Source organism: Apus apus, chromosome 4, assembly GCF_020740795.1.
Source record: "Apus apus isolate bApuApu2 chromosome 4, bApuApu2.pri.cur, whole genome shotgun sequence".
In the NCBI taxonomy this organism is placed as follows: domain Eukaryota; kingdom Metazoa; phylum Chordata; class Aves; order Apodiformes; family Apodidae; genus Apus; species Apus apus.
Genome location: NC_067285.1, coordinates 25,218,264 through 25,243,496, shown reverse-complemented (window position 1 = coordinate 25,243,496; position 25,233 = coordinate 25,218,264). Strand labels below are relative to the sequence as shown.

At 39.5% G+C, this 25,233-nt stretch overlaps 1 protein-coding gene across 6 annotated transcripts in view; it reads right to left on the bottom strand.

Moving 5' to 3' along the window:
• ZMIZ1 (zinc finger MIZ-type containing 1) overlaps positions 1-25,233 on the bottom strand; it is a 345,681-nt gene that overhangs the window by 105,455 nt on the left and 214,993 nt on the right. For all 6 annotated transcript variants that reach the window (XM_051617531.1, XM_051617530.1, XM_051617534.1 and 3 more), the window contains one exon: positions 18,840-18,945. In XM_051617531.1, the coding sequence (XP_051473491.1) occupies positions 18,840-18,945 (106 nt within the window). The remainder of the gene's footprint in view (positions 1-18,839; positions 18,946-25,233) is intronic.

The window sequence follows — 25,233 nt, the reverse complement described above, 5'->3', positions numbered from 1 at the left end:
AAATATTTAGCTATCTAATGAACAGATGAAGGCAAGAACTAAGGTTTCTAATAGCTTGTTTAAAAATGGAACATTATACACTTAAGAAGGCCAGGAATGATATATTTTTTCTTTTTTTTAAATGATGTATCATTATAATAAAGGATGCAACTTTAACAACTGACTTCCAGATTTTGTTAACTTGGTTAAGTGGCCTATTGCTATGATTTGGGATACGATATGGTCTAGGTCATCTTGTTACCATCAGTAGCTGTTCAGCTGCATATATAAAACAAGTGCACTAGTCACAGTTCAGTTCACATGCCTACATTGCCAAATTTGTTATCTTGAATTCAGTCTCTCTGAAATCTGTTTTGATTCAAGAAATAAAGGACTTAAACCAGATATTGCCTGGTTAATTTGTTCAGACTTAAATTACTTTTGAAACTTCGCTAATCTTTTGCTCATGTTGCAGATGTCCACAGTTCAAGAGAATGTCATACTTAGAGATTTTGCTTTGAAAAACATTACACTTTCTGAAAACATTTCACTTTACATGTCCTCTAATGCCTAATAAGCTCTTAATCAGTAGGCTGCATCCCTGAAACATTATCCCTTACCTGTAATTCTGAATGTTTCTCATTTAGTGTTTTTTCTCCCCCACTAAAAATCATTAAAATAATTACTTAACAGGACCAACACAGCAAAGCACATCAATGCTTTTATAACCCATTTGCACTTCTGCAGACTAAGATGTAACAAAAGAAATAACACATTATAGAACGTTATCATCTAACACCACGGAGCTGTCAACAACATACACACATAAACTCTCCCCATACATGTATTAATTCAAGTTAATTTGCCGTAAATGTTTTAATTCTAACTTAAACTGCTAAATTTCCATTAGCAAAATTCTCTCTTTGCCACTGTTCACTTTTTGTTCATTTCCCCTTGTGGAATAAAACCAAGGTTTTTCTCTGACATCTTCAGAAACACATTTCTTTTAATCTTCTGTTACCTCCGCATAATGTCATTAATATTCAATATTCTACTTCTGCCTTCAAAAAAACCCAAGTGGAGCAAGTGACACCCCTTAATAAGTGACATCCAAAAAGATTTACACAGAAGATCAACAACAAGCAGAAAAATTTTGAACACATACTTAAAACTGGCACTCAGTCTCCCCCATGAAGTTCAGTAAGTACAGCAATTTCTCATCATGTGTGCATTAAAAGCCAGGCAAGGGAAAAATTTTCTCTTATATGACCTAACAAAAACTGTTTGTGCATACATTGGCCTTTCAGACATATGTGGTCTTACACTTTGTCACTTCAGAGCAGATGTTTAATTGGGAGGAAGTGATTTCAAACATCTGTAGCCAACATCTGAGAAGCTGGATGAAGACCACACAGAGCCTTAAGGAAATTAAAAGTGTATGCAATTATGTCACTTTCTAGACTGCAGATTTAGAAGAATTAAAAAAATAAACAAAACCAGAATTTTAAATAGAGAGCTTTAAAAATCCTTCCTCTCCCCTCATTTGCCTTACTCTGCCTTGGAAAAAAAATGGTACTTTAGAAGATTAAAAGTCCATTAATTGATGTTTGACCAACAAGAGACACTGCATGTCCCAAAGGAAAAAAAAAAAAAAGGAACAGGGAATAAAACCCAATTAATTATCAAGTCTTTAATCCCTTATGAAAACAAAGCAAAAAGGACTAAATATTTAGAAAACGAAACATTACTCCATCCTTGCGAGTGTCAGGTGTATTGCAGTAACTCAGGTTTATTGAGTACAACTGCAGCACATACGAATCCAAGTCTCTCATTGCAACAGCATTAGTAGTGGCACCTCCCAGAGTTGCACAACTGGGCTACCTCCTTACTTCTAATTACATCTTTCAGAATCTTGGTTCTTTAGTTCACAGAAGAGCCTGGATAAGAAAGAGTATTCTCTGCAGTGGAAGAGGAAACCAAAATGAGGTGGCCAAACAAATCAGTTCCCTTGAACATGAAAGTAGATGGCCATGAGATTCTGTTCAGAATTGTTCTGTTGAACAGAGCATAATCTACAGAAACCAGTGTGTTATTAAATTTCTAACTTAAAACTGCAAACCTTAACAAAATTAAGAGCATGTTTAAATAATAAAAAAAAAATTCCAATGCAGCTTGGTTTGGCTACTCTCCTTTCTAGAAGTCATTTCTTAATGTGCTATACACAGGTAGCATTCTATTTTCCAACTTGAATGTGAAAGTCATGGCTTTTTGCTTTATCAAGCATGTAAAAATAAATGTTACTTTGTTGGAAAGATTAAAGTTTGAAAACTTTAATAAGGATTAAGACAACTAAATGATAATGGCTTAGCTGATGCAAGGTTTGTACAAGAGGAAAACCACTATATTTCACAAAAACTATAAATGACCAACAATTATTTTTCTAAGTCCACATAAACAATCTGTAAAAATGTTCCTCAAGGGGATGCCAAACCTTTTGATCTACTCACTGAGAGCAGAGAGCTGCTGTGTAAAATACACTGTAAGGAGCAGTAGCACTAGTAACCTATTGGTACTTAAGAATATCAAAAGAACTTATCAGAATTTGCAACCTACAAAACTGCTGAAGTGGCTCCATGGCAGAAGTGAAAGGCTAGAGGCCAGTGTGGTGTGTTCTGCCATCATAGATTCAGACAGCTGATATGCTTTTGCTCACCAGTAAAAATCTTCTGTTGATCTAAACTACACAATTTAAAAAAAAAGTAGCTCTAAAGAGGAAGATGCTGTTTCACAATATGCATTGAGAAGGATAAAACTTCATAGTGTTTGCAAATCCCCTGGTCTTAGGCCTTCTACGGAAGGTATCTGTTCCTCTGGAACAGCAGGAAAAAAACACCTGCAGCTGACAGCTTTATGAGAGGTCTCTGAACTATAAGACTGGAAACTTCTCTGGACAAATCAATGATTATAGCTTGCCAAACGTGTGCATCCCGAGCATCAAAAACACGTACCATTTAAAAGTACTGTAGTATCTTTATTCTCTAAGTACTATAACTGGAACATGGTCTTCCCCTCCAGGGAACAAAACCAAGCACATGTAATAAAATTCCCAAGAAAAAATATTAAAAGGTCTGTGGAAAACTTCCATTTTAGTCCTGCAAGAATATAATGCATTACCTCAATTTGTAGACTCACAGATCTTTCAAAAATGTAAAAACACCACAAAACCTTAAATGAATTAATAGCTATTGATGAGCAGCCAAAGACAGAGAAACAAATATGCTCTCTCATCTCCGATGAGCTATGGTGGCCCAATCAAAGCTGACTCAGGAGCTAATGTAGCTGTTTCCAGAAGCAAAATAGCAAAAGATTCAGTCTTTGGTAGTTTTTAAACCATCTGTTCAACACTATTTTAATCACTTCTGCTCAGTACAGAGATTTTAGGTTTCAGTTCATTTATGGTGGAACAACAAAGAATGCTGCATTTTTGGAGCACGTGGGGGGAAATTCAGAATCCTCCCAACCACTCTGAAACTGGGGTATTTTAAGAAGCAAAAAGCTTACTGCTTGCATGCTTGAGTGTGACAAAACAACCCTCCCCCTCCATAAGGGATTCCTCCTGTGCCTTGAAGCAAAGACAAATTGGAATGTGCCACACTGACCTGAAAAAAAGGGGATGTGGGGAAGGAGCTCCCATTAGCCACTCTATTATGGCAAAACAATTAGTATCATTCTTTCCAAAGGAAAAATGCAAAAGTTCCCATTGCTATTTGTTGTGGGAAATTGCTTATTAATGTGAAGAATGTGTTTCCTCAGCTCAAAAGTTAAGGCTTCTAATGACTTTCTTGTAGTACCAAAAGATCAGTAGGGCAAAAGCAGCAGTTACGTTTGAAGTAATGAGCAAATCTTCTCTGTCACATGGTATTTCTCCTCCTTTGTCTTCATCCCCAAAAGAAGAGGAAACAGTTCTCCAAGATGACAAGTAAACAGAAAAAGTTAGTCCCACAGCTAATTTGAACAGATTTTCAAATACAAGTATCCTCTGTGCAGGTATCTGGTGGATCAACACTACCACTTGTGTTTACTTGCCTGAGCTATACAAATTACTATTCTCTTATACCATTTAATCTTCCCCAGGGAACTCTACTGTTACGGTTTCTGCTTCTCACTGTATCTTCTTAGCGCTTCCAAAGTGATTTGACACAGTTCTTTGTGCCACCCTAAGTTAATATGGTGTGCCAGTTCTTTCCCAGGGCACTGAAGGGAAATAAGTCTTCCCCAACACCAAAGCCAATGAAGTCTTCTTGAAAACACTGAAAGACTGATCAGGACCATACATTTTTTACATCTGACCAAGATGTAGGAAGGCAAATGGATTTAGCAAGAGGGAACTTGGGTCTCTTTCCAACCATGTCAGTTTACCCAGGCCAAACACCCCACTGCAAAATATTTTTTTGTGCTGTAAAGATTAATTCCCATTATTCCCATGATCAATCACTCCCCTATGTTATCATTTAATACTGATATAAAAGAAGAAACTCAACTACATGAAGTTCAGTGCACATTTTGCTAAAGAGGACTGGCATGTTTGTTTCCATGGCCTTGAATGACTCTAATGGCAGTGGCTGGAAAATAAATTAATTATGAAATTTTTCATTTTTTTTAACCAGTCCAGTGTAAATTCCTTTCTGTAGTCATCAAATCTAGCAGGAGATAGAATGTAATTGTAAAAGTGCTTGAATTTTGCCTGTAAACAAAGAATGTGCAAAAAGAAAAATCTAAATATAATCAGCAGTTCACCTAGAGTATAAAAGACATCTGAAGCATAGAAGTAGTATGAGTAAACATCTATTCTGTATTATTAAAATACTGATAGTAAGTGCTATTAAGCTATGACATTTGCTATGGTGCAGAATATACCCATATGCTTGTAGCTAAGAACCTAGTAACTCTAAACTATGTAAATCAAGGAGCTAGAAAAGATCCCTTGGTTTACACAGATTTGTGCAGCCACTTTCCATTGCTGAAGGATCCACTAAGTGGATTAACCATCACTGATCTCAACACACTCAGAGTAAGCTAAACATTTCCTCAGGAAACATTTTCAGTTATACAGCAGATGAAAATGCAGTGAGGTACTTTCCTTCCTCTTTTTTCACCTTATTGGCCCAGTTTGAGGGTTTAGCCTTCCATCTGGCACATCCAGCTACTCAAAACCTCTGGAAATCAGGACCTGAGCAAATATTATATACCTATAAAGGATACCAGTCTGAACCAGAATGAGATTGTAGTGATCTATTTTTAGGGCAGAAATGTCACAGTCAATAGTGAGGCAAATATCCTGCTTGACTCTGCCCCAGAGGTAAGAGCTTTAAAGGTCAGAAAGCAACACTTTCTGGAGATACTCCACTTTAGCTTCTCTAATAAGAATCTGTGATTAGCCTTTTGAATGAGAACATTATTTAGTGATAGTGGGAGTACCTCTAGCCACACAGACCCTGCATATATGTACACTTGTGGTGGTTGTTTGCTACAAGCACTTAAGAGATGGGCATTGTTTCTTAGAGTCCACAGGAAGCCTCATGCTCTTGGTAACGCGAGTATGGAAGACAGATTGTGCCACTTGTTCTTAAATGTCCCTTAAAAAGACAACACATCTCAGGGTAACCTGTTCCAGTGCTTCACTTCTCTCATTGTAAAGAACTTCTGTCTAATGTCCAATCTAAATCTATTCTGCTCAACTTCAAGGCCATTACCCCTTGTCCTATTGCTACAAGCCCTTGTAAACAGTCCCTCCTCAGCTTTCCTGTAGGCCCCTCCAGGTACTGGAAGGCTGCTATAAGGTCTCCCAGGAGCCTTCTCCCCTCCAGGCTGAACAGCCCCAACTCTCTCAGCCTGTCTTCATAAGTGAGGTGCTCCAGCCCTTTGATTATTTTTGTGGCCCTTCTCTGGACTTGTTCCAACAGGTCCATGTCCCTCTTGTGTTGAGGGCTTCATAGCTGGACACAAGAGATGGGGTCTTACAAGAGCAGACTAGTAAGCGAGAATCACTTCCCTTGACCTGCTGGCCATGATTCTTTTGACACTGCCCAGGACATGACTGGCTCTCTGGGTTGTGAGTACACACTGCTTGCTCATGTCCAACTTCTTGTCCACTGATACCCCAAGTCCCTTTCCACAGGGCTGATCTCTATCACATCATCCCCCCTATATCACACATCTGGCTATGAAGAAGAGAGAGATGAAACTTTAGTGAAGCCTCAGCTGTAACTCAAGACTTCTGGTTAGCACACACTAATTGTAACAAAATCTGCCCACTTAGGTGGTTTTATTACAGGTTCTACCTGTTATCCATTTTGACAATTTCTATGTTTAAAATTACTGTGCCCCCCCTTTGATCCTTCTGTTATCATGATGAGTGTTTCAGATATAGTTTGACACTTTAATCCTGTTTAGTATGTAAAATATGGAGATATGACTGAAAAAAAATCAGAAAGAAAAATTGTAAAGGAATATCCTGGTTTAAATTAAGTACATCATCATCTCAGGGAGACACATGGGATGCAGTCAAGGAGTACTCTACAAAAAACATTATTAAAAAAATCTACCATTCAGGCCTGAGTTTATCTTCTGTTTTGCTGGCTGAGACAATGTCCAGCAAAATGACAATTTGTCATATATTAATGAGAAGGCTGCTTGCATGATGGGCTGCTTCCTTCCTCTAACTCCCTGCACACAACTTCAGCAGTTACAGTAGCTGCTCTGACTCTCTACAGGTTATGCTCTTGACCTGTGGCAGGATGACGAGCTGCTATGGGAGAGAGGGGGATAACATGGGAGATATCCGACAGAGGAAAGCAGATACTGTCACTGGCAGTAGCCCAGCTCCCTCATTAGAAAACAGTCTCATTCACTTGTCCAAACAGCTGCTCCCTCTCTCCTTATTCTACCTTACCTAGCAAAGGGAACCAAGTGAAACTGAAGCTCTGACTTGACTTACAAGCCTCCCATTAGACCATGCTACTCTAGACTGTGAATCTATCTGCTAAGTGGCATGGAATAAATTACATGATATAGACAAATACTGAGTACAAGGTTACCCATTCTCTGTCAAGGCAGCCTACACAGGTGATGGAGCACTTTTCCAAAAGCAAGAGCTTTCAGTTAGTATCGGTGAAACTGATGAGGAAGTCATCAAGAGAGAAGACAATTTATTTATTTATTTTTGAAACCACAAAGATATGGTTACATTAAAGAATATGTAATTTTCTGGTATCTCAAGGAAGATTAGCTTTAGTCTGAGGCAATCCCTAAGAAACAGTGATTAGAAGATAATGTACACAGGAACAAAATGTTGCATACATTTTAAAGCAGAAGTCTAGATTTATTTAGCTCTCTTACCTGCTTTTCTTTTTGGCACTTACTGCTGTTTATAACTTTATTAACTTCCTTTGCAGCCCCTAGGTCTCCATGGTGTGAGTTTTAACAAGTGGAAGAAATCTGATCTTTTGCAGTACACATCCCTGATTAATCCTTTGCTAGTACATCAGGGCAAATTTACTGTGTTATTTAAGCGGGGAGCACAGTTAAGAGCATACAACCAGCCCCAGCTCATTTACAAAACATGGCTGAAATTCCCATATGTGTGCTTCTGTGTAAGAAATATCATGTTGTCCTTCATATTCCTTCAGGGGAAATTCTTATTAGACACTTAACGATTCAAGGCCAATAAATAAAGTTATTTATTTATGACATCATAAATTAAAATAAAACATGAAACCAAAGGAATCCAAGCTGCTTCTGTATAACAGGCATTCTTCGTGTAATACTTCAGTCTACACGCTATCTTCATTTCTAGTACTGTTATGAAAATGAGTAAGCAATTTGGCTTTCAGAGACTAGACAAAGGGATTCATTTTGTAAGGGTGGCGTCACGAAATGCAAAGCTGGAAAGATTACTGTGCTGGGAATAGTCCTGCCATACTGCATTGTTTACTGCTCAGAGAATCATAGAATCATGAGGAAAGGTGCCTTAAAAATACCAGAGATCCAACTGTCATGTCTGAGGTATTGATAGAAAACACTCTAAGAAACTTTAACGTATTGACACATGCCTTCACCATTGCAACTCAAATAAAACGCCAGCAGGCAGACCTCAAAAGGACTGATGGGAGGAAAAAGGGAGTTGATATCCCTTCCCATCCACAGAAGCACGCTTTGGACCAGCAATGCTGCCCTATTATTCATTGGCTCAAAAATACTGATTCAGCAAAGAACTTAAGCATGTGCCTAAATTTAAGCAGTTTAATTAACTTTGACGTCAGTGAGCCTACTTGTGTGCTTATAATTAGATATGTGCTTGCTGAAGCAGAGCCCATCTGAATAGAATCTCGTTGATTTTAATTTGGCCCTTTGTCTTTGCCCCTCATTTATTCTTTGCATTGACTGAAGGATTAGTGCTAAGGTTCTGATTCAGGAATGCACTTAAACATCTCATCTTCACTCACAACATGCAAAAAGAGGCTAAGCATGTCTCAAAAGATAAGCATAGACCTAAGTGCTTTCCTGCATAATGACAACTGCATGATTAAATAACGATGAGAGAGGAGAGTTATTTCACTCATACTGTAAATTGTGTGGTCCAGTCTTTCTTTTTCTAGGGCAGATTTTTTCAAGAGATAGAAAGGCCTTTTCCATTTACGTAAATAAGGAGAAAGAAGGTGTGCTCCACATACTATAAATGAAAATGTATGAGTGAGCAGCTACTTCACAGAGAAAATAATTTGATATATGAATCCTTTTTCACTGCTGTTAATTCTTGCAGTGTGGAGAAGCCTGCTGTAAATGTCTTATTTGTTCATGTGAGTGGTGGCTTTTAGGTCCCAATATCTGGGATATTTTAAAGCCACACAAAACAAAAAAAGACACAGCATTTAAAAAAAACCAACAAAAAGCAACAAAAAAACCCCAAACAAAACAAAACCCAACTACATTAAGAATGCAAAGATCATTAACATCACTCATCCAGACAACACAAATAGCATTTCAAGTCCCCAGAGGTCAAAAGACAGCTAGGTGCCTCCATAGCACACACACCACAGTAAAGAAGCAAGATCAAAGCCCCAGCTCCTGCCAGGATGCTCTGCTGAACACCTCTAGAAGAAAATCTGATGTCTTTTAACATGCCCATGCAATTGTATTCAGCACCCAGATAGCATCTCAAACAAGCCTTTTAACATAGCCACTTCAGCCCATTCTTCTATGTTTATGGCCTTTTTAAACCTGGAATACATGACAGCCATTATTAACTGCAAGCATGGCTATAATTAAAGCTTGATTTGGAAGGATACAGCAGTGGAGGGGGAAGAAGAAAACAGAAAGAAAACCAAGTAGTGAGAGCACTACAGAAAACACTACAGAAGGAGTTACACAAAATAAACAAGGAACCCCAAGGAGTACTTCTGAAGACCCTCGACCATTTACCATAAACCTCCTCTACAAAGTTCACTGGGGTGTTCCCTGCTCTTCTGTACCAAGACGCTGCAGCACTCTGTGGGACAACTGCGCTGCCCTGGATGCACCCCTAATGGAATGGCTGTCAGGTGCCTGAGCTGCACGAAGCAGCTGCAACAGCAAGGGATTTGTTATGTAGGTTGCATTCATTGTACTGGTAAATACACAGCTAAAATACCAAGAGGTCTGTGAAAAATATTGAGAAGAAACATCATTGATTCCATGACTTTTCAGAAACCCCACTTAAAAGTGTGAGTGAACTGAGATGACTAGCCTTTAATTTATTCAAAACCTGTTGGCACAGACCTAACATTCTGCTTTCAAAGGAACACTGGAAAAAAAATTAAAAAGGTCCAGCCTCAGATTAAACTGAAGAGAAAGCTGATCATATAAATAAATCAACTATCCATCTTCTTCATGAGTGTGTGGAGACACAAGAACAGAGTAAAAACATACCAGTTGGATTATTAAAGCAATATGCTTTAAGTGACAGAACTAATACAATTCTTTGAAAGCTTTTTAGTTTGTTAAGATAACTTGACAGATTGGGGTTGAAGGAAATTTAGGAAAAAATGCATTTAGCTAGTAATTGTAGTTATGAGGGTATTTTTTGCTTATTAACTTGCACATGTCATAATGAGAACCACATTATTACCTGCAGATCTCATAAACCTTAATTATCATATTACTACTATTTTGGATTTTGCATAACCATATGATTGGGTTTCCCTGGACACATCTGGATTTTTAATTCTAAAATTTCTATTTTTAGCCTAAGATTCGGGCTCTCCCCATAGTCTCATTTGACTAGAATTTGCCAGCTTTGCAGGCAGAGCAGGCATATGCTGTTTCCACTGCTCCCATGTAGTCACCTCTCCCTTCTTTGCTCCATGTCCTTTTGCTGCATTAGTGAAAAGGGATGGCCTCTGTCTTGTCTATTCTTCTACTCTGCTTTAAAAACTTACAAACAGCTGGCAGAATAATGGATGCTGTTTAATGTGCAGGACAGATGATGTTCGGTCTGGGCACACTGAAAACACGGAATCTGCCATTTCTTACAATCCTGTGCAGCCAGCAATCAAGGCTTTCTCTCCAGAGAAGGGGAGACTTAGAGTTCAGAAAAAGCATCACTAACAAACAATGCTTCTTGACATGGAACCTGAAACAGTAATTCCAACACTATAGAAGACAGCTATTTCTGCACACATTAGCCTTCTCAAGCATAGTTTTACATTTTCAATCTCTCTGCGACCTTTATAGCTTTTTTGACCTCATGATAAGTAACAAGTTTTGGACAGAGAGAAGAAAGGCAGATAAAAACATCACCTATGTAAATAAATGTAACAATAGAACAATGATCCTTTACGGACTTTTTCCACCTTTGTAGACAAAATGGCACCTGCAGAATAAACCATTCCCTTTCAGGGGGCAGCATATACAATTAATATCTGACTATTCCAAGTTTATAGTATGTTTTCAAACCACAGTCCAAATATATTTACCTCATAACATATGCTCACATTTCTTCCAGATCCTCATTTTAGTTTTTTTTTCTTCTCTACAAAATTCCCCTCAAGCATGCTTTGTATCATGCAGAGACTGTCAGCCATGTATCAGTGTTAGCTTTTCGGAAACTCTCCTTAGAGGTCACCATCATCCTTCTATAAAGTTTAAGACCATCTGATTTGACGTGTTTAAGATTTCCAATGTGGGAACAGAGTTTTACTGCTATATCTCAAAAAAGTCAAAATTGGTACCACGGTAACGAGGGCTTGTCAAATGTCAAAAAGAACAGGCCAGATAAACTAGCTGATATTTTGGCTAGACAGAATAAAAAAGGAGCAGTTCAGCCATGCAACATCCTTTAAGTGTTCAAGTGCACAAGAGAGTAGCCAATGCAAAAAAGGAAGTAAATTTCCCTTCAGCAAAATAATAGCTATCTAGTATGTCACAAGGCCCTAACACTCACATTAAATATGAGGAGGAATTGCCAATCCAAGGGTAATGAAACTGTGACACAAGTATGATTGTGTTTCTTCTAAGAGTGAAAGGCAGACAAAATGCATCGGCAGCAGGTATCTCCAAGGAAGGGAACAACTCAAAGAAATAATGTCCAGTAGGGAAGAGCATCTCTCATCCTGCGGGCTCTTAAGGTGCTCCATATATTTGAGAGCTGACTCCTGACAAGTCTGCCACATGAGCAAGTCAACCTGACAAAGGCTTATCAAGATGCAGAATAGAATTGTCCAAACTGCAAGTCTTGTACAGTTTTGTTCTTAGTAAACTCATGGGTAAGACAAATGGGAAAAGTCCACTGTGCCTTCCTTGTGATCCCCTTTTCTCCAGTCATGTAAATGTGGCTGTCACAGACTACAGACAGAAACTAATGCTACTTGCCACGAAGTAACATCACTGACTGTGCTTCCCTTCGGTCAAGAGGAGGTGCTGACTTCATTAGCAGAAACGAATGAAATTAACCCCATAATCTGAATTAAGAATGAATTTGCAGTACCCATAATATCCATAAAGAGAGCCTTAGGTGCAACCAGCATATGACTTGCCCATATATGTTCCGGAACAGAATTATTTTATCTGTATGACAACAAAGTTTAAGTGTCCCAGCTGAAACCATGGCTTTGCTGCACTGAATAGATACCTGCAGGGGAAGAAGTAGTTTCTGTCCTGTATAATATTTAATTTAATTAAACCAGACAAATAATAGTGAGATGAAAGATGTATTATTATCCTCGCTTCAAAGATATAAAGCTATGAAACAGAGAGCTAAGCGGCCAATGGCACACAGAGAATCTGTGCTAAGAGCTGGGAAGTGAACCTAGAGATGACCTGAAATGTAGCCAGTTTTGTGCATCAAAAGCTATTTCAGAAGGTAACAGCTAAAAGAAAAATGATGCCTCTATTTTAATGAAGAGTGTCAAGTGGACAGTGTTAGGACACTAAGCATCACTGGATCAGACAAGCTGCATGGATATGTAGCATGAATTTAGGAATACACAGATAAAAGGTTCTTAACCAGTTTCCAATTACATTAAGAACCACATTATGCAGTCAGTTTCCTATGTTTGAGTTTTATCTTTTAAAAGGCAGTTTGATTTTTCCGTTTTCCTTTCCTCTGCTCCCTCTCTCTCTGCTGTCATTCTAACTCAAAACCTACTGAAAGTGCAACAACCCTAATAGTTCGGAATGTCCCCCTTATTTCAAAAACTTATTCAATTCACACCCATATGTTTTTGTGTCTACAATGTCCCATAGCTTCACAGCTCTGCTCATTCTAAGTTGCTTATTTGTTAGTGTTTACATACATTTTGTAAGTCCACTCAGCTTTCATTTCATGAACCAAACTCTTCTAACTTTGCCCTTATAAAGCTGCCTACTTGTTCTTATCAGCCACTCTCCTAAGTACAGGTACAGCATTTGTATTTCTTCTACAGTAACATGAGACTACTTTGACTTGACTGATTTGCTGAAAATCTTGTGTGAGGCATGTGACTGACAATTCTTATGGTGTGTGACTAGTGGAGTCCCTCAGGGGTCGGTACTGGGACCGGTGTTGTTCAACATCTTCATCAACGACCTGGATGAGGGTATAGAATGTACCCTCAGCAAGTTTGCTGATGACACTAAGCTGGGAGGAGTGGCTGACACACCAGAAGGCTGTGCTGCCATTCAGAGAGACTTAGGCTGGAGAGTTGGGCGGGGAGAAACTTGATGAAATTCAACAAGGGGAAGTGTAGAGTTTTGCATTTGGGGAAGAAAAATGTCATGCACCAGTACAGGTTGGGGGCTGACCTGCTGGAGAGCAGTGTGGGTGAAAGGGATCTGGGGGTCCTGGTAGACAGGAGGATGACCATGAGCCAGCAATGTGCCCTTGTGGCCAAGAAGGCAAATGGCATCCTGGGGTGCATTAGAAAGGGTGTGGTTAGTCGGTCAAGAGAGGTTCTCCTCCCCCTCTATTCTGCATTGGTGAGGCCACATCTGGAGTATTGTGTCCAGTTCTGGGCCCCTCAGTTCGAGAAGGACAGGCAACTGCTGGAAAGAGTCCAGCGCAGAGCTACTAAGATGATTAAGGGAGTGGAACATCTCCCTTATGAGGAAAGGCTGAGGGAGCTGGGTCTCTTTAGCTTGGAGAAAAGGAGGCTGAGGGGTGACCTCATCAATGTTTACAAATACGTAAGGGGTGAGTGTCAGGGAGATGGAGTTAGGCTCTTCTCAGTGATGACCAGTGATAGGACAACGGGTAATGGGTGTAAATTGGAGCATAGGAGGTTCAAGGTGAATATCCGAAAAAATTTTTTTACTGTAAGAGTGACAGAGCACTGGAACAGGCTGCCCAGGGAGGTTGTGGAGTCTCCTTCACTGGAGACATTCAAAACCCACCTGGACACCTTCCTGTGTGATGTACTCTAGGTGACCCTGCTCTGGCAGGGGGGGTTCGACTAGATGATCTTTCGAGGTCCCTTCCAACCCCTAGGATTCTATGATTCTATGATTTGTTTCCAAATGGAGGTGTGTTGATCATTCAGGCCCTTCAAGCTGGAGGGATGCCATCAGCCGTGGTTGTAGTAATTTCCATTCTATAGTTGTAATGCTTTCAGTCTCCTTGCCTCAGCAGATAATGTGAGCATTATTAGAAACTTAGGCAAAATGTTCATCTAGCTGTACTGTCCCCCCATAATCTAGAGGTTATCTTTACTTTCTACCTTTTACTCCTTCATATTGCAGCCTCATTTCTTCTCACATTTCTGCAAGTTTGATTTGATAATACACCAATGTACACTTTGCACAATCCATACTTTTGAAACAAGGAAGCAAAACATGTTAAGACGATATACTCTAATCAGGACATGCCTTAGGTCTCAGTGTCTTGTTCAGTGATGTTTTAAAACCACCATTTGCCAGCACTCTCAATGTAACTCTCTTTGTTAACCCAGGGTCTAATTTATTCACAGCTTTGGAATCGGATCCACTAAAAACAACCCTATTATTTTACAGTTATATTATATCATAATTATCAAAGCTAAACAAACAAACAAAACATAATGTAAACATGCTCAAATATAGTAAAGTTTTAGTTTGTGCTTCATATAAAATTAAGATTATTAAGCAATACTGCTTTCAAAAAGTAAAAAAAAGTACACCAGATGGAGCCTAAGGGACCGAAAACAAAGCAATATCAAAAAGGGGTTGCTATCTCTGCTATCAAACACCTAACACTAGCTGCCCATCCAAGCTATCACAGCACTTGTTTGCTGTAGCTTCTCAGTGATTGCTAAAGTACCTTTTCTGCACAGTTCTGGCCTCAGGCTCCTTCCTCTCTCTCCCTTTACAGAGACACTGAACAGTGTCCTTTTCTCTGACAAAGCTCCCTGTATGATCTCATCCTGTCGTCCCCTTGTCTGGCCTCAGCTTGGCCTGTTGACAAAAGCAAAAGTAGCTACAAGCGCAATACAGTTCAGTAGCTCGATTAAAAAAAAAATCAGGTTTTTTTTTGTTTGTTTGTTTTTTTAATTAAAGACTCTGATCAGTGAACTCCCATTTTACTTGAATAACAAACCCTAAAAATAAAGGTACCAAATAACTTGAAGTCTACAGGAAGGACAAAGGCAGCAGATACCATGCTAAGAAAATGTCCAAGCAAGCACTATTCAGAAATAAGGTCTTCTTTAGGCTTGATAAAGAAAACGGAACACCCGTGTGCTCACATCCTAAGAGCGATTGAGATTGCTGCAGTTTGAAAGCAAATGAGCAGGCAGCTAACCTGCTTGGCCATTCCCTATAGGTGTCACAACATGGCAAAGGAATTTGCTATGGAAGATTTGGGGAGCAGCCATCATCAAAAGAGACACGTGTATTTTGAAGGCTTTGTTATTTAAGTGTAGGAAATGCTGTATTTGACCTCCTGCTGAGGCTGCAGCCCAGATAAGAGCAGCACAGGCTAGAAAAGTAAACGGAAGCACAGCTACTATTTCAGGAACAAACATCAGAAAGTGGAGACAAAATGCAGTCATCATTAACAGTAATCATCATGCCACACAGGTCCTCCCCCTCAAGGCAGTCCCCAAAATAATTTGTATTAGCTAATTGTTAATTATCTCAATAGCCAAGTAACACAAGACAAAAAAGCAGAACATCTGTTTCAGCAACACTAAATGGTCCTGGATGGGAAATGCTAAGGAGCTGCCTTCCCTAGGTGAGGCTGTACCTCCTTGGCTCCAGCCTCTCAACTCTCCTTGCTTCCCCCCATGCTTGTCTGCACTCTGATCTGTCATCTACCGCTCTGTCATCAGTCCTCAACCTCTTCAGCTTAGCAGAGAGTTACCACCAACATGGTTTAAACCAACTAGGATGAAAGAGCATGAGGCAAATTGCATGAGCCAGGGGTGTGGGGAACCCGCAGAGTCGAGCCAGTCAGGCAGCTGGCTGCTCTGCCCTCTTGCCTCAGGCTTCAGTACTCTTCAATTGGGCAATAACCAAAACCCTCAGGCACTGCCACAGGGATCCTCACTCTCCTGGGGCCATGCAGAGCACCACTCAAACAGAAAACAAGCCATACCAGCAAAAGCTCTTCTACCAGCACAGGTCCCTGAGGAAGCTCAGGCTGGGAATCACCAGAGAACAGAAGCAGGACTACCAGTTGCACAGGTTCAGCTGCCTCGGCAAACAAGCAGACCTCAGGGACAGGAGGCTGGGGTGGTCCACCTGCTCCACACAGCAGAGCTGCAAAGCCTCCCAGCCACCCAGCCTTCAGGACATCAGTCAACAAACCTTGTCCTAAGCTGTAAAGAAGTATTATTAATAGTGGATAGCCCTTGAAAGGATTTGGTGCAAATATTTTCCCCAGTGTTCACCTACTCAAATGTGTTTTAATTAGAGAAGGTTTTCTTCTCCTTACATTTCAGAATGTCAGAGACTCAGAGACTAAACAATATGGATTAAAAATGTTTCCAAAGTGATCCCTTTGGCAGCATTAAATTCATACTTGGAGGAATTAATTAAAACCATTGTAAATTCCCCCTAAGCTTGGAGGAAGGGAAAACCAAATGCTTATTCATTTTTTAAAATGCCATTTGGTATCTAAATCAGGGAACTTCTGCAGGAAAGTGCTGAAGGTCTTTTTCTATAGATGTAACAGAAAAAAGGAGTTACTCAAAACAACATGTAACCACCCTTTACAACAACTGAAGCGAATGATGAGAGGCAGTTTTTAATGATGCACACTGTTTACAAAAAAAGCAAAGGACAATCTCAACATTTTTACAAAAACTGAAGAGGGAGCAAAGCTCTTGTTGCTTTGGAACTCAGAAAATATTAATGCACTCAGATGTGGAAATTAACCACTTCAAAAAAGCCAGGATGGTCTGAAACAACTTCGTATTTGTAATCCCAGTGTGTCAGTCTTTCAAGTTGCCCATTCAATGATGTACCTCTCCCAGATCATATGAGAATGTGATATCCTTAGAACAGGGACTATGGGTGACATATCAGAAAATACGTGATGGTATACCCCAAAATCAGATACAATAAGAGCACAAAAAAACACAATGTGATTGGACATGATGAAATCCCTGGAGAAACTGGTGAAATAACTGTATACACGGTAAAACTGAAGTAGTTGTGAAATCAGATATTTAAGATCATTGGAAATAAATTAGTTGTATATGCAACTGGGAAATAGGAAGCAAAACAACAGACTTAAAAGGTTTTAGAATACAATGAGAGAAGAGCAGATTATTTCATTACCAGCTTTTGCAGTTTTTTATGAATTAACAATGGAAAGACTTAAATCTGTACAGATGGCTACATTCATGAGTTGTGGAAAAAAGCATATATTCCTAAAAAGTAATTACTGGTAGAAATCAAACCCTGACACTGGGCTGTTCTAGGATGTGATGACTGAGCAGTGGTTTTCAAGACTATCACCTCATCCAAGCTCTAAAGGAAAAGGACTGCAGTGTGACAAGATCCAAAGATTCACAACCTCACCTTCACTAGCACACTGCTAGAGACACACCTCAGGAAGAACTGGAGAGAGAGGGGGTATGACTACTTTTAATAGGTATATTTTCAAAGGAAATCAAGTTTTCATGTCTCACTTAATGCACTCATAGCTGGAATTCTCATTTGACAAGCTTTTTTAAAAAAATCAAAGAGGAAGGAAATAGGATAGTCAACTATTGGAGAAACGTAACAGAAATTCAGAAAAAAGGGAAATTGTGCCTGGTCAACTGAATGCTTTATCTTCCACACAGTTTTCCCAGATGAAAATCAGACACTTTATTCAACATTTACTAAAACTAATTATCCTTTCCCATACAAAAGATAAGTCACTAAGTCCAGTGAATATGCCTAGATGTGAAAGCTACTTTTGCAGGAGGAACTGCTTAGAGGACTTAGGACAAAAGGTAGCCATGAATAAAGAAGTTTGAGGCTGATAAAAACTGAAAAGGAACTTGAAAAGAAATGTTAACACCAAATCAGTTGACTACAAATTACTGGTTTGGAAGAAGGTAAGCTTTTCTGATGTCCTAAAACAGGGACTGCATACCAGTTTAGTACAAAGCAGAAAAGTTAGCCATGCTCAGTCTGGAATGGAACAGTTATCTGCCTGTTTTCCAAGCCAGTGCACATTGTGTTGACATTCATCAGCTAAGAAAAGGAGAACCAGAATTAAATGCTCCAGTTAAATCAAACATGTGAGAAGCAGATAGACCTCAAAGTGCATTTTCTACTCTTACTATACAGAGAAGCAACAGCAACACATCATTATCAAATACTACTACTCGATCAGAGCCCTATAACAGATTATGACCATAAAATATTGGAAAAATGGCAATTTAATACTAGACCAATAGCATTGCCACCTATGCTTGGCTCAAAATTCTGAAGCTAATGACTAGATGTACGAGAAACCATGGTATTTCTTTGTACAGACATATGCAGTTTAGGAATGGAAGTTTGGAAATAGATATGTCAGGGAGCGTAGAATGAAGGTGAAAGATTTAGAAGTTCACAAATGAGGGGAAATGAATGATTTACCAAAGTGGAGGGGCCTGAGTCTGTTCATTCTCATCGTAAAAATACTGAACAACAGTGCTTCTGGAAGTACCATTTCATCTATGAGATCAAATAGGGCAATGAACAGCACTAGTTGGGGAAAATACAGATTTCCAAAGTCAGAACAGCACAACATTGACATGCTAAAAGCAGCAGCACTATTACCACCGAATATGTTTGGATTGTTTTTTACAGAATGCAAGACAGTCTCAGGTAGCATTAATTCAGAATAGGACCATCCAAGAATCAGTAATACACCAAAAAAATGTTTTTCCTACCAGCTGATTTGGGAGTGAATTTATCTCTGTTGGCTGCACATACTGCAAGTAGCCGGTATCCAAGATCCAAGTCAAATCCTTGCTGAGCTGCCACTCGACTAACCACCTGCAAGGGGAAAAGAGAGAAAGCTTCATTAGGAGTTACTTGAGCTCCTTGGAAAGTTACATTAACCTGCTTATCAGCACCAATGTTAGGCAACTGAATCTGCTGTGATAACCACAGCACAAACGTGGCATCAAGCATTGCTCTCTGGCAGTTTCCAGTGCAAGCACAGTAAACTGAACACAGGGGTCTTCTGGTGATCTGGTTATTTGACCACTCACCAGAAGAAAGGCTTAGTAGTTCCATGGGAGTTGAAAAGATAAAGCTTTTCCAGAAGAACTAATGCAACAGAAATGTAAGCACAGATTATACATAATACTGTACTAGAGACTTCAGGATGAGAAGTCCATGAGTCTCTATCTGTGTCACAAGCAGTTCCTGGCCCTGTTTTCAGGAGCAGTGCCCAGGTCCCTTAGGTTAAAATGCTCTCCTCCACACTGATGGGCAGTGTTCTGCAACACTGTGATCACTGTCACAGTTGCTGCATTTCAACAATACTGTATTGGGAAGCACATTTACTACAGTTTTAGAATAAATAGGCTTGGACAAGACATATTTGCCAAACACTAAATAGGACATGGTGGTTTTGTTGTAGTTTGTGTGTGTGTGTGTTGTTTTTGTTTGGTTGGTTTTTTGTGTTTTGTTTTGTTTTTTAAAGACTTCTCCTGGAAATGGGAGCTGATCTAAAAGAAACTGCAAAACTAGGCAAAGCAAAGACTAGGGTTAAGGATGAAAAGCAGTCAACTCTTTCTCCAGGCCAGCAACTCAGCTATCAGCCAAGAATTTATCTGCATGAAAATCTGCATAGTATAAACACAATACCATGGTCACTCTGGCAAATTACACTGAAGTTATCCACAGGATGACTTCAGACTCAGAGGCACAGATAAAACAGATCATTCTTGACATTGCTATTACTGCTTTGCATTGAAATTGGTTAAGGAATTCCACAAGAAACAGAACACCATTTCCCTTTGTGGAGCAAAAAAAGTTCCTATGCTAAACAGCTTACAATACAAGAATACCCTTTTCCTACCCCTATCTCCCTCTGAAAGTGCCTTTCTAAATTAATGACACAGCTATCTGTTCACCCAAAAAAGCAACAGTATAGAAGAGAGTGAAGAACCAACATACATGATAACCTACAAATGGTAAATAAATTCCATTGTAACTACTCAACACTACTACGTTTATCTTATTATTCTGAAATTTTTCCAATATTCACAATATTAACAATGAAGAATGAGAATTCTTTCTTAAGAAAGAATTAGCATGGATAAAATTCCCAGGTAGATCTTTGTTCTATTGCTCCTATTAATTTATAAATTACAAATTCACATTAATCTATCAGGTGGGAGTGTCCCCTCCCTAATATTTTTTACCCTTCTCAATCTCAAAACTGATCAGTACAAGCCTTCAGGGAAATGAAACAAGAATTTGGAATAATCAGTACAGTAATACATAACCCTAGAACCCACCTACTGTTTTATCTCCTTTTTCTCTTTACAATTTTTTAGATAGGAAAGACAAAATAATTTGGGAGAAGGAATATAATTATTTTTTATAAATCAAAACATTTCTAGCTTAGTATATCAGTCTTTAATCCTTTACACTTAAAAATCTGATTGTTGTTAATATTTGGCTAAGACACTGCGTCTGAACTTCCACAAATACGGTAAAATAAAATTAAAAAAAAAACACAGGCAAAAGAAAAACAGCAGAACAACAAGATATCTCATATGTCATGCTAAGTTAGCAATAGTAGTGAAAACTGGTGGGCTGCTATGAGATCTGGAAGACACACGCTTGGAAGCACAACTACTACCCTTTCCTACTACCAGTATCACCACAATTCAGCCACTAATAGGTAGAGGTTAGGAAAGGGATCTGTAGGAAGTAGACAGAAAGCTCCTTTTAAAAAAAAGCATAACCCATCCTGTTTAAAGACTCCTGAGGGCAATGTCTCATTAATATGTAAACAGTATTTAAACTCCCTTAGGCATCAACTACTGTACCATCAAAGAAGAATGCATTTCAGAATGCTACTGAGGTCTGAAAAACAAAGGAGAAAGAGCCCTCTCATTTTCTGTTTTGAAAAAGCACATTATCATTGAACCACTTGAAACTAGAGCACAATGAAGGCAGATACACCTGCCCATCTCTGAGCACACAGTAACTTAAGAAAGACATTGTTTATATGCTTGGTTCATTTTAAAACATGAAGCTACAAATACTGAGACCCTGCTGGCCAGAAGTCAAATCAATATTCTAAACTGACATCTCGCTAATCATGGAAAAAATTCTACAAAGTAACTCAGGAAATACAGAGAATCATAAAACCCTGAGACCAGGAAAGCAAATCTATGACTGCGATGTCTTCTCTGAATAGATTGCAAAGTCTGGGTCAGTCTGAGTTCCTAACAACAGATTGAGGCTTAACCTGTTACACTCTCATTTGACAACAATTTCCTCCTCTTAATTTCCTCTGCTAGAGAAAGCAATCATCTGTACCTCACCGTGGACAAAAGCAAGAGCTTCCAGATGCCCTGGCATGGAGCGCTGACACTGAGTGCATCTGGATAACCATGGCACAGTCATCCTAATGCCTACCTCAAAGCAGGTGAAGCTATACCTTGGCAAGCACTGCAAGCAGAAGACTAAGCATGAGAAGGGTGGAATCTGAAATTGCAAGTCTAGAGAAGTCAGTCAGTCAAATGATTACTTATTGCTGAAATTTTTCACTAAAAAAAGTGTGGTAAAACAAATAGCAAATTTATTATAGGTTAAAAAAAAAAATCTAAACTTGAAAGAAAGTGCTTCCACTGACAAACTGCACAAACCCTCCCTTCCTCCTCTCAAAAGAACAAAACCCAAAACACTCAGCTACTTAATAGAAAACAGACATATCTAATAAAATTTCCATTTTGCCAAGAGTCATCTTCCATCTAATTTTTTTCTGTATGCACTCTGCTAAATACAGACACTGGTCTACACGTGCTCAGGAGGGCTCTCTATGGGCCCTTCTCTCCCAGCTCTTGGCTTTTGTACACCACTCCTCAGTGATTGCCTTGGTCAACACACATAGGATGGTTCACTTCATATTTCCAGTTTCTTCAAAGGCTCATGAATTTTGGCATTAACTCTTTTTAAAGTGGTTGTTTTATTTTGTTTTGTTTTTCCAAGTGTGGAAGCTAAAGACTTATGTACATATTTCAAAATGAAAACTGAACAGAACAGATCATATATCCTCCCTATTTCAGGTTGACTACAACTGAAGTTACACATGGCTCACTCAGTACTTAGAAGGCTTTCCTCCAGTGAACCTGTATGCAAGGGACCACCTGGCCCTTTAAATAAACACTGAGACTCTCAGAAACAAGATGACAAACCTATCCTTAGGAATATCATCCAGAAAATGAAAAGAACTAACTACAAGACATTTGGTAAGTTTAATATATTCATGTCAGCAGACCCTGTTGAAATTTACCTTAGAGAGCCTCAAAGGAACCTGCCCTGGTAAACTCTGTAACTGCTAATGATTTTCTTCAGGAATTCATTCAAGACAGACCTTGGAGGCTCATCAAATCTCTATTTTAAGATGGCAAAAAGGTGAAGTTCAGAAACTACAAGTATCCAGACAGACAACAAAACAAGCTACTAAACAAATTATTAGGTGTGTAACACAGAACAAAATCATAAATCCATCAGCACAGTGCAATTTTCTTCTTTGATGAATTAACTGGCCTTTTAAGTGTAGGGTACATGGTGGATATAACATATCTTAACTTTAGTATGCCTTTTGACATTGCCCTGTATAACACTGTCATAACAGAGGAACATAGCCCAGATGACAATAATATAAATTTCTCTCACGTTAATAATTGATAGTCCTCTGTCAAATCATAACTTGTCCTCAATACAGGGAATTTCTATGTATTCAGTTGTGACTTGGACAATGAAACAGAATAATTGCAAAACTTCTTGATGATAAGGCTGGAGAGTTGGGTGGGGAGAAACTTGTTGAAATTCAACAAGGGCAAGTGCAGAGTCTTGCATATGGGGAAGAACAACCCCATGTGCCAGACAGGTTGGGGGCTGACCTGCTGGAGAGCAGTGTAGGAGAAAGGGACCTGAGGGTCCTGGTGGACAGGAGGATGACCATGAGCCAGCAGTGTGCCCTTGTAGCCAAGAAGGCCAATGGCATCCTGGGGGGTATTAGAAAGGATGTGTTTACTAGGTCAAGGGAGGTTCTCCTCCCCCTCTATTCTGCATTGGTGAGGCCGCATCTGGAATATTGTGTCCAATTCTGGGCCCCTCAGTTCAAGGACAGGGAACTGCTTGAAAGAGTCCAACACAGAGCCACAAAGTTGATTAAGGAACTGGAACATCTCCCTTATGAGAAAAGGCTGAGGGAGCTGGGTCTCTTTAGCTTGGAGAAGAGGAGACTGAGAGGCAACCTCATCAATGTTTACAAACATGTTAAGGGCGAGTGTCTGGATGACAGCGCCAGGCTCTTCTCAGTGATGTCCAGTGACAGGACAAGGGGCAATGGGTCCAAACTGGAATACAGGAGGTTCCACATGAACATCAGAGAAAACTTCTTTACCGTGAGAGTGACAGAGCTCTGGAACAGGCTGCCCAGAGAGGTTGTGGAGTCTCCTTCGCTGGAGACATTAAAAACCTGCCTAGACACATTCCTGTGTGATGTGCTCTAGGTGACCCTGCTCTGGCAGGGGGGTTGGACTAGATGATCTTTCAAGGTCTTTCCCAACCCCTAGGATTCTGTGATTCCATGAAAGTTTGGTATGATTAATACTGCATTCATAACTGAGACATTGCATTCACTGTCCGTGACACAGCTCTGCAGAGTTCCAGATGCCTGAACTCTCAGGGTTGTTGACAAAGAGGGGAAAACACTCAGAGTTAGGTTTAATAATGAGAGAAGCAGAGAAATTTGGTTACCAACTTCTTTTCTCTTTGCTGAATTTAAATGCAATACTTCCCCCCCCGCTTTTTTTCAAGGCTAAGGAGCTACACCATGGCAAGCTCCACTCCCTGCCCTTCTTGTCATCACACCACGAAGTACTGGAAAAATGTACCTCTTAACCTAACAAGGCCTGTTAATCAAGAGAGCTTTATGACTGCTTATTACAAAACTCCCTTCCCATTATGTTGCACTTTCAATGAATCTCTTAACTTGCAGCAGTCAAGAGCACCCCCCCCCTGCTGGCATTAGAATGAATTTTACCAATTCAATTTGCTGGCTGCTCAAAACTAAAAATGCCAGCTGATTGCTAGTTCAGACAGCTCTGTGTTCAGCCACTTGTGCGTGCTTGAAATTATCTGAATGCAGTTTGAAGACTACAGCAGAAATTTTGTAATTAGAATTCTGCAATGTAGATGGTAATTTTTCCCCCTCAGTAACACACAAAAATCAGATAAACAGGAAGCACATTGGGGAATTTTGCAAAATGAATAGTGATCTGCCTCAAACAGGAAAAAAGGGGAAAGGGAAGAAGAAACCGTTGTGATCTGAAGTCCTGATCTGATGAGACACTCCAGTTGCAGAAGGGCTGCCTCAACAAAAGGCAATCAAAACAGGAGAGAGAAGTAACATGTCATTAACTAGATTCTTGCCTTTGATGTTTGAAAACAGACAATAGGTAGGTTCTGCAAATATAGGAGACTCTACAGAGCCCTCATATTCAAATTACAGTTTTTAAAAAAGACATTTCCTACCCCATTAGGTGCATAAAGATTATATTTTCAAAATAAAATAAACCAGTATCCTTGCCATCTAATACTTTTTTTGACACTTCCTGCAACAGCAAAGTAAACCATGCAGAATAAGGATATCTCCTCCTTCACATCCTCCTTCTCTCCTCTGCATGTCTCTAACATCCATAAACATAGAAGAGAAGGTCGCTATACTCAAACATCTCCATCTGAAATTTTCTCCCAGGGGGAAATATGCAGGGATTCTGCTTTAATTAAGCCAGCTGATCACTGAGTTGCTGCAATACTGTTACCATTTGAGTCCTGGCACACTCTGAATGATGATATGGATGAAACATACAGCCACCATATGAAGATACCAGAATTCAAAAAGCGTTTTAATCTGGACAGCAACACAAATATTTTAAAGCTTTAGAACAACCCATGTCTTGACTAACAAAACCAACGAAAATAAGTTACAAAAAGTGCTTTAGGACACAACGAGGTCATGCAACAACCAGTAATACTGAATTATTTGGTAGCATTATGAGCTGCTCTGAAGCAGAGTGTTCTGTG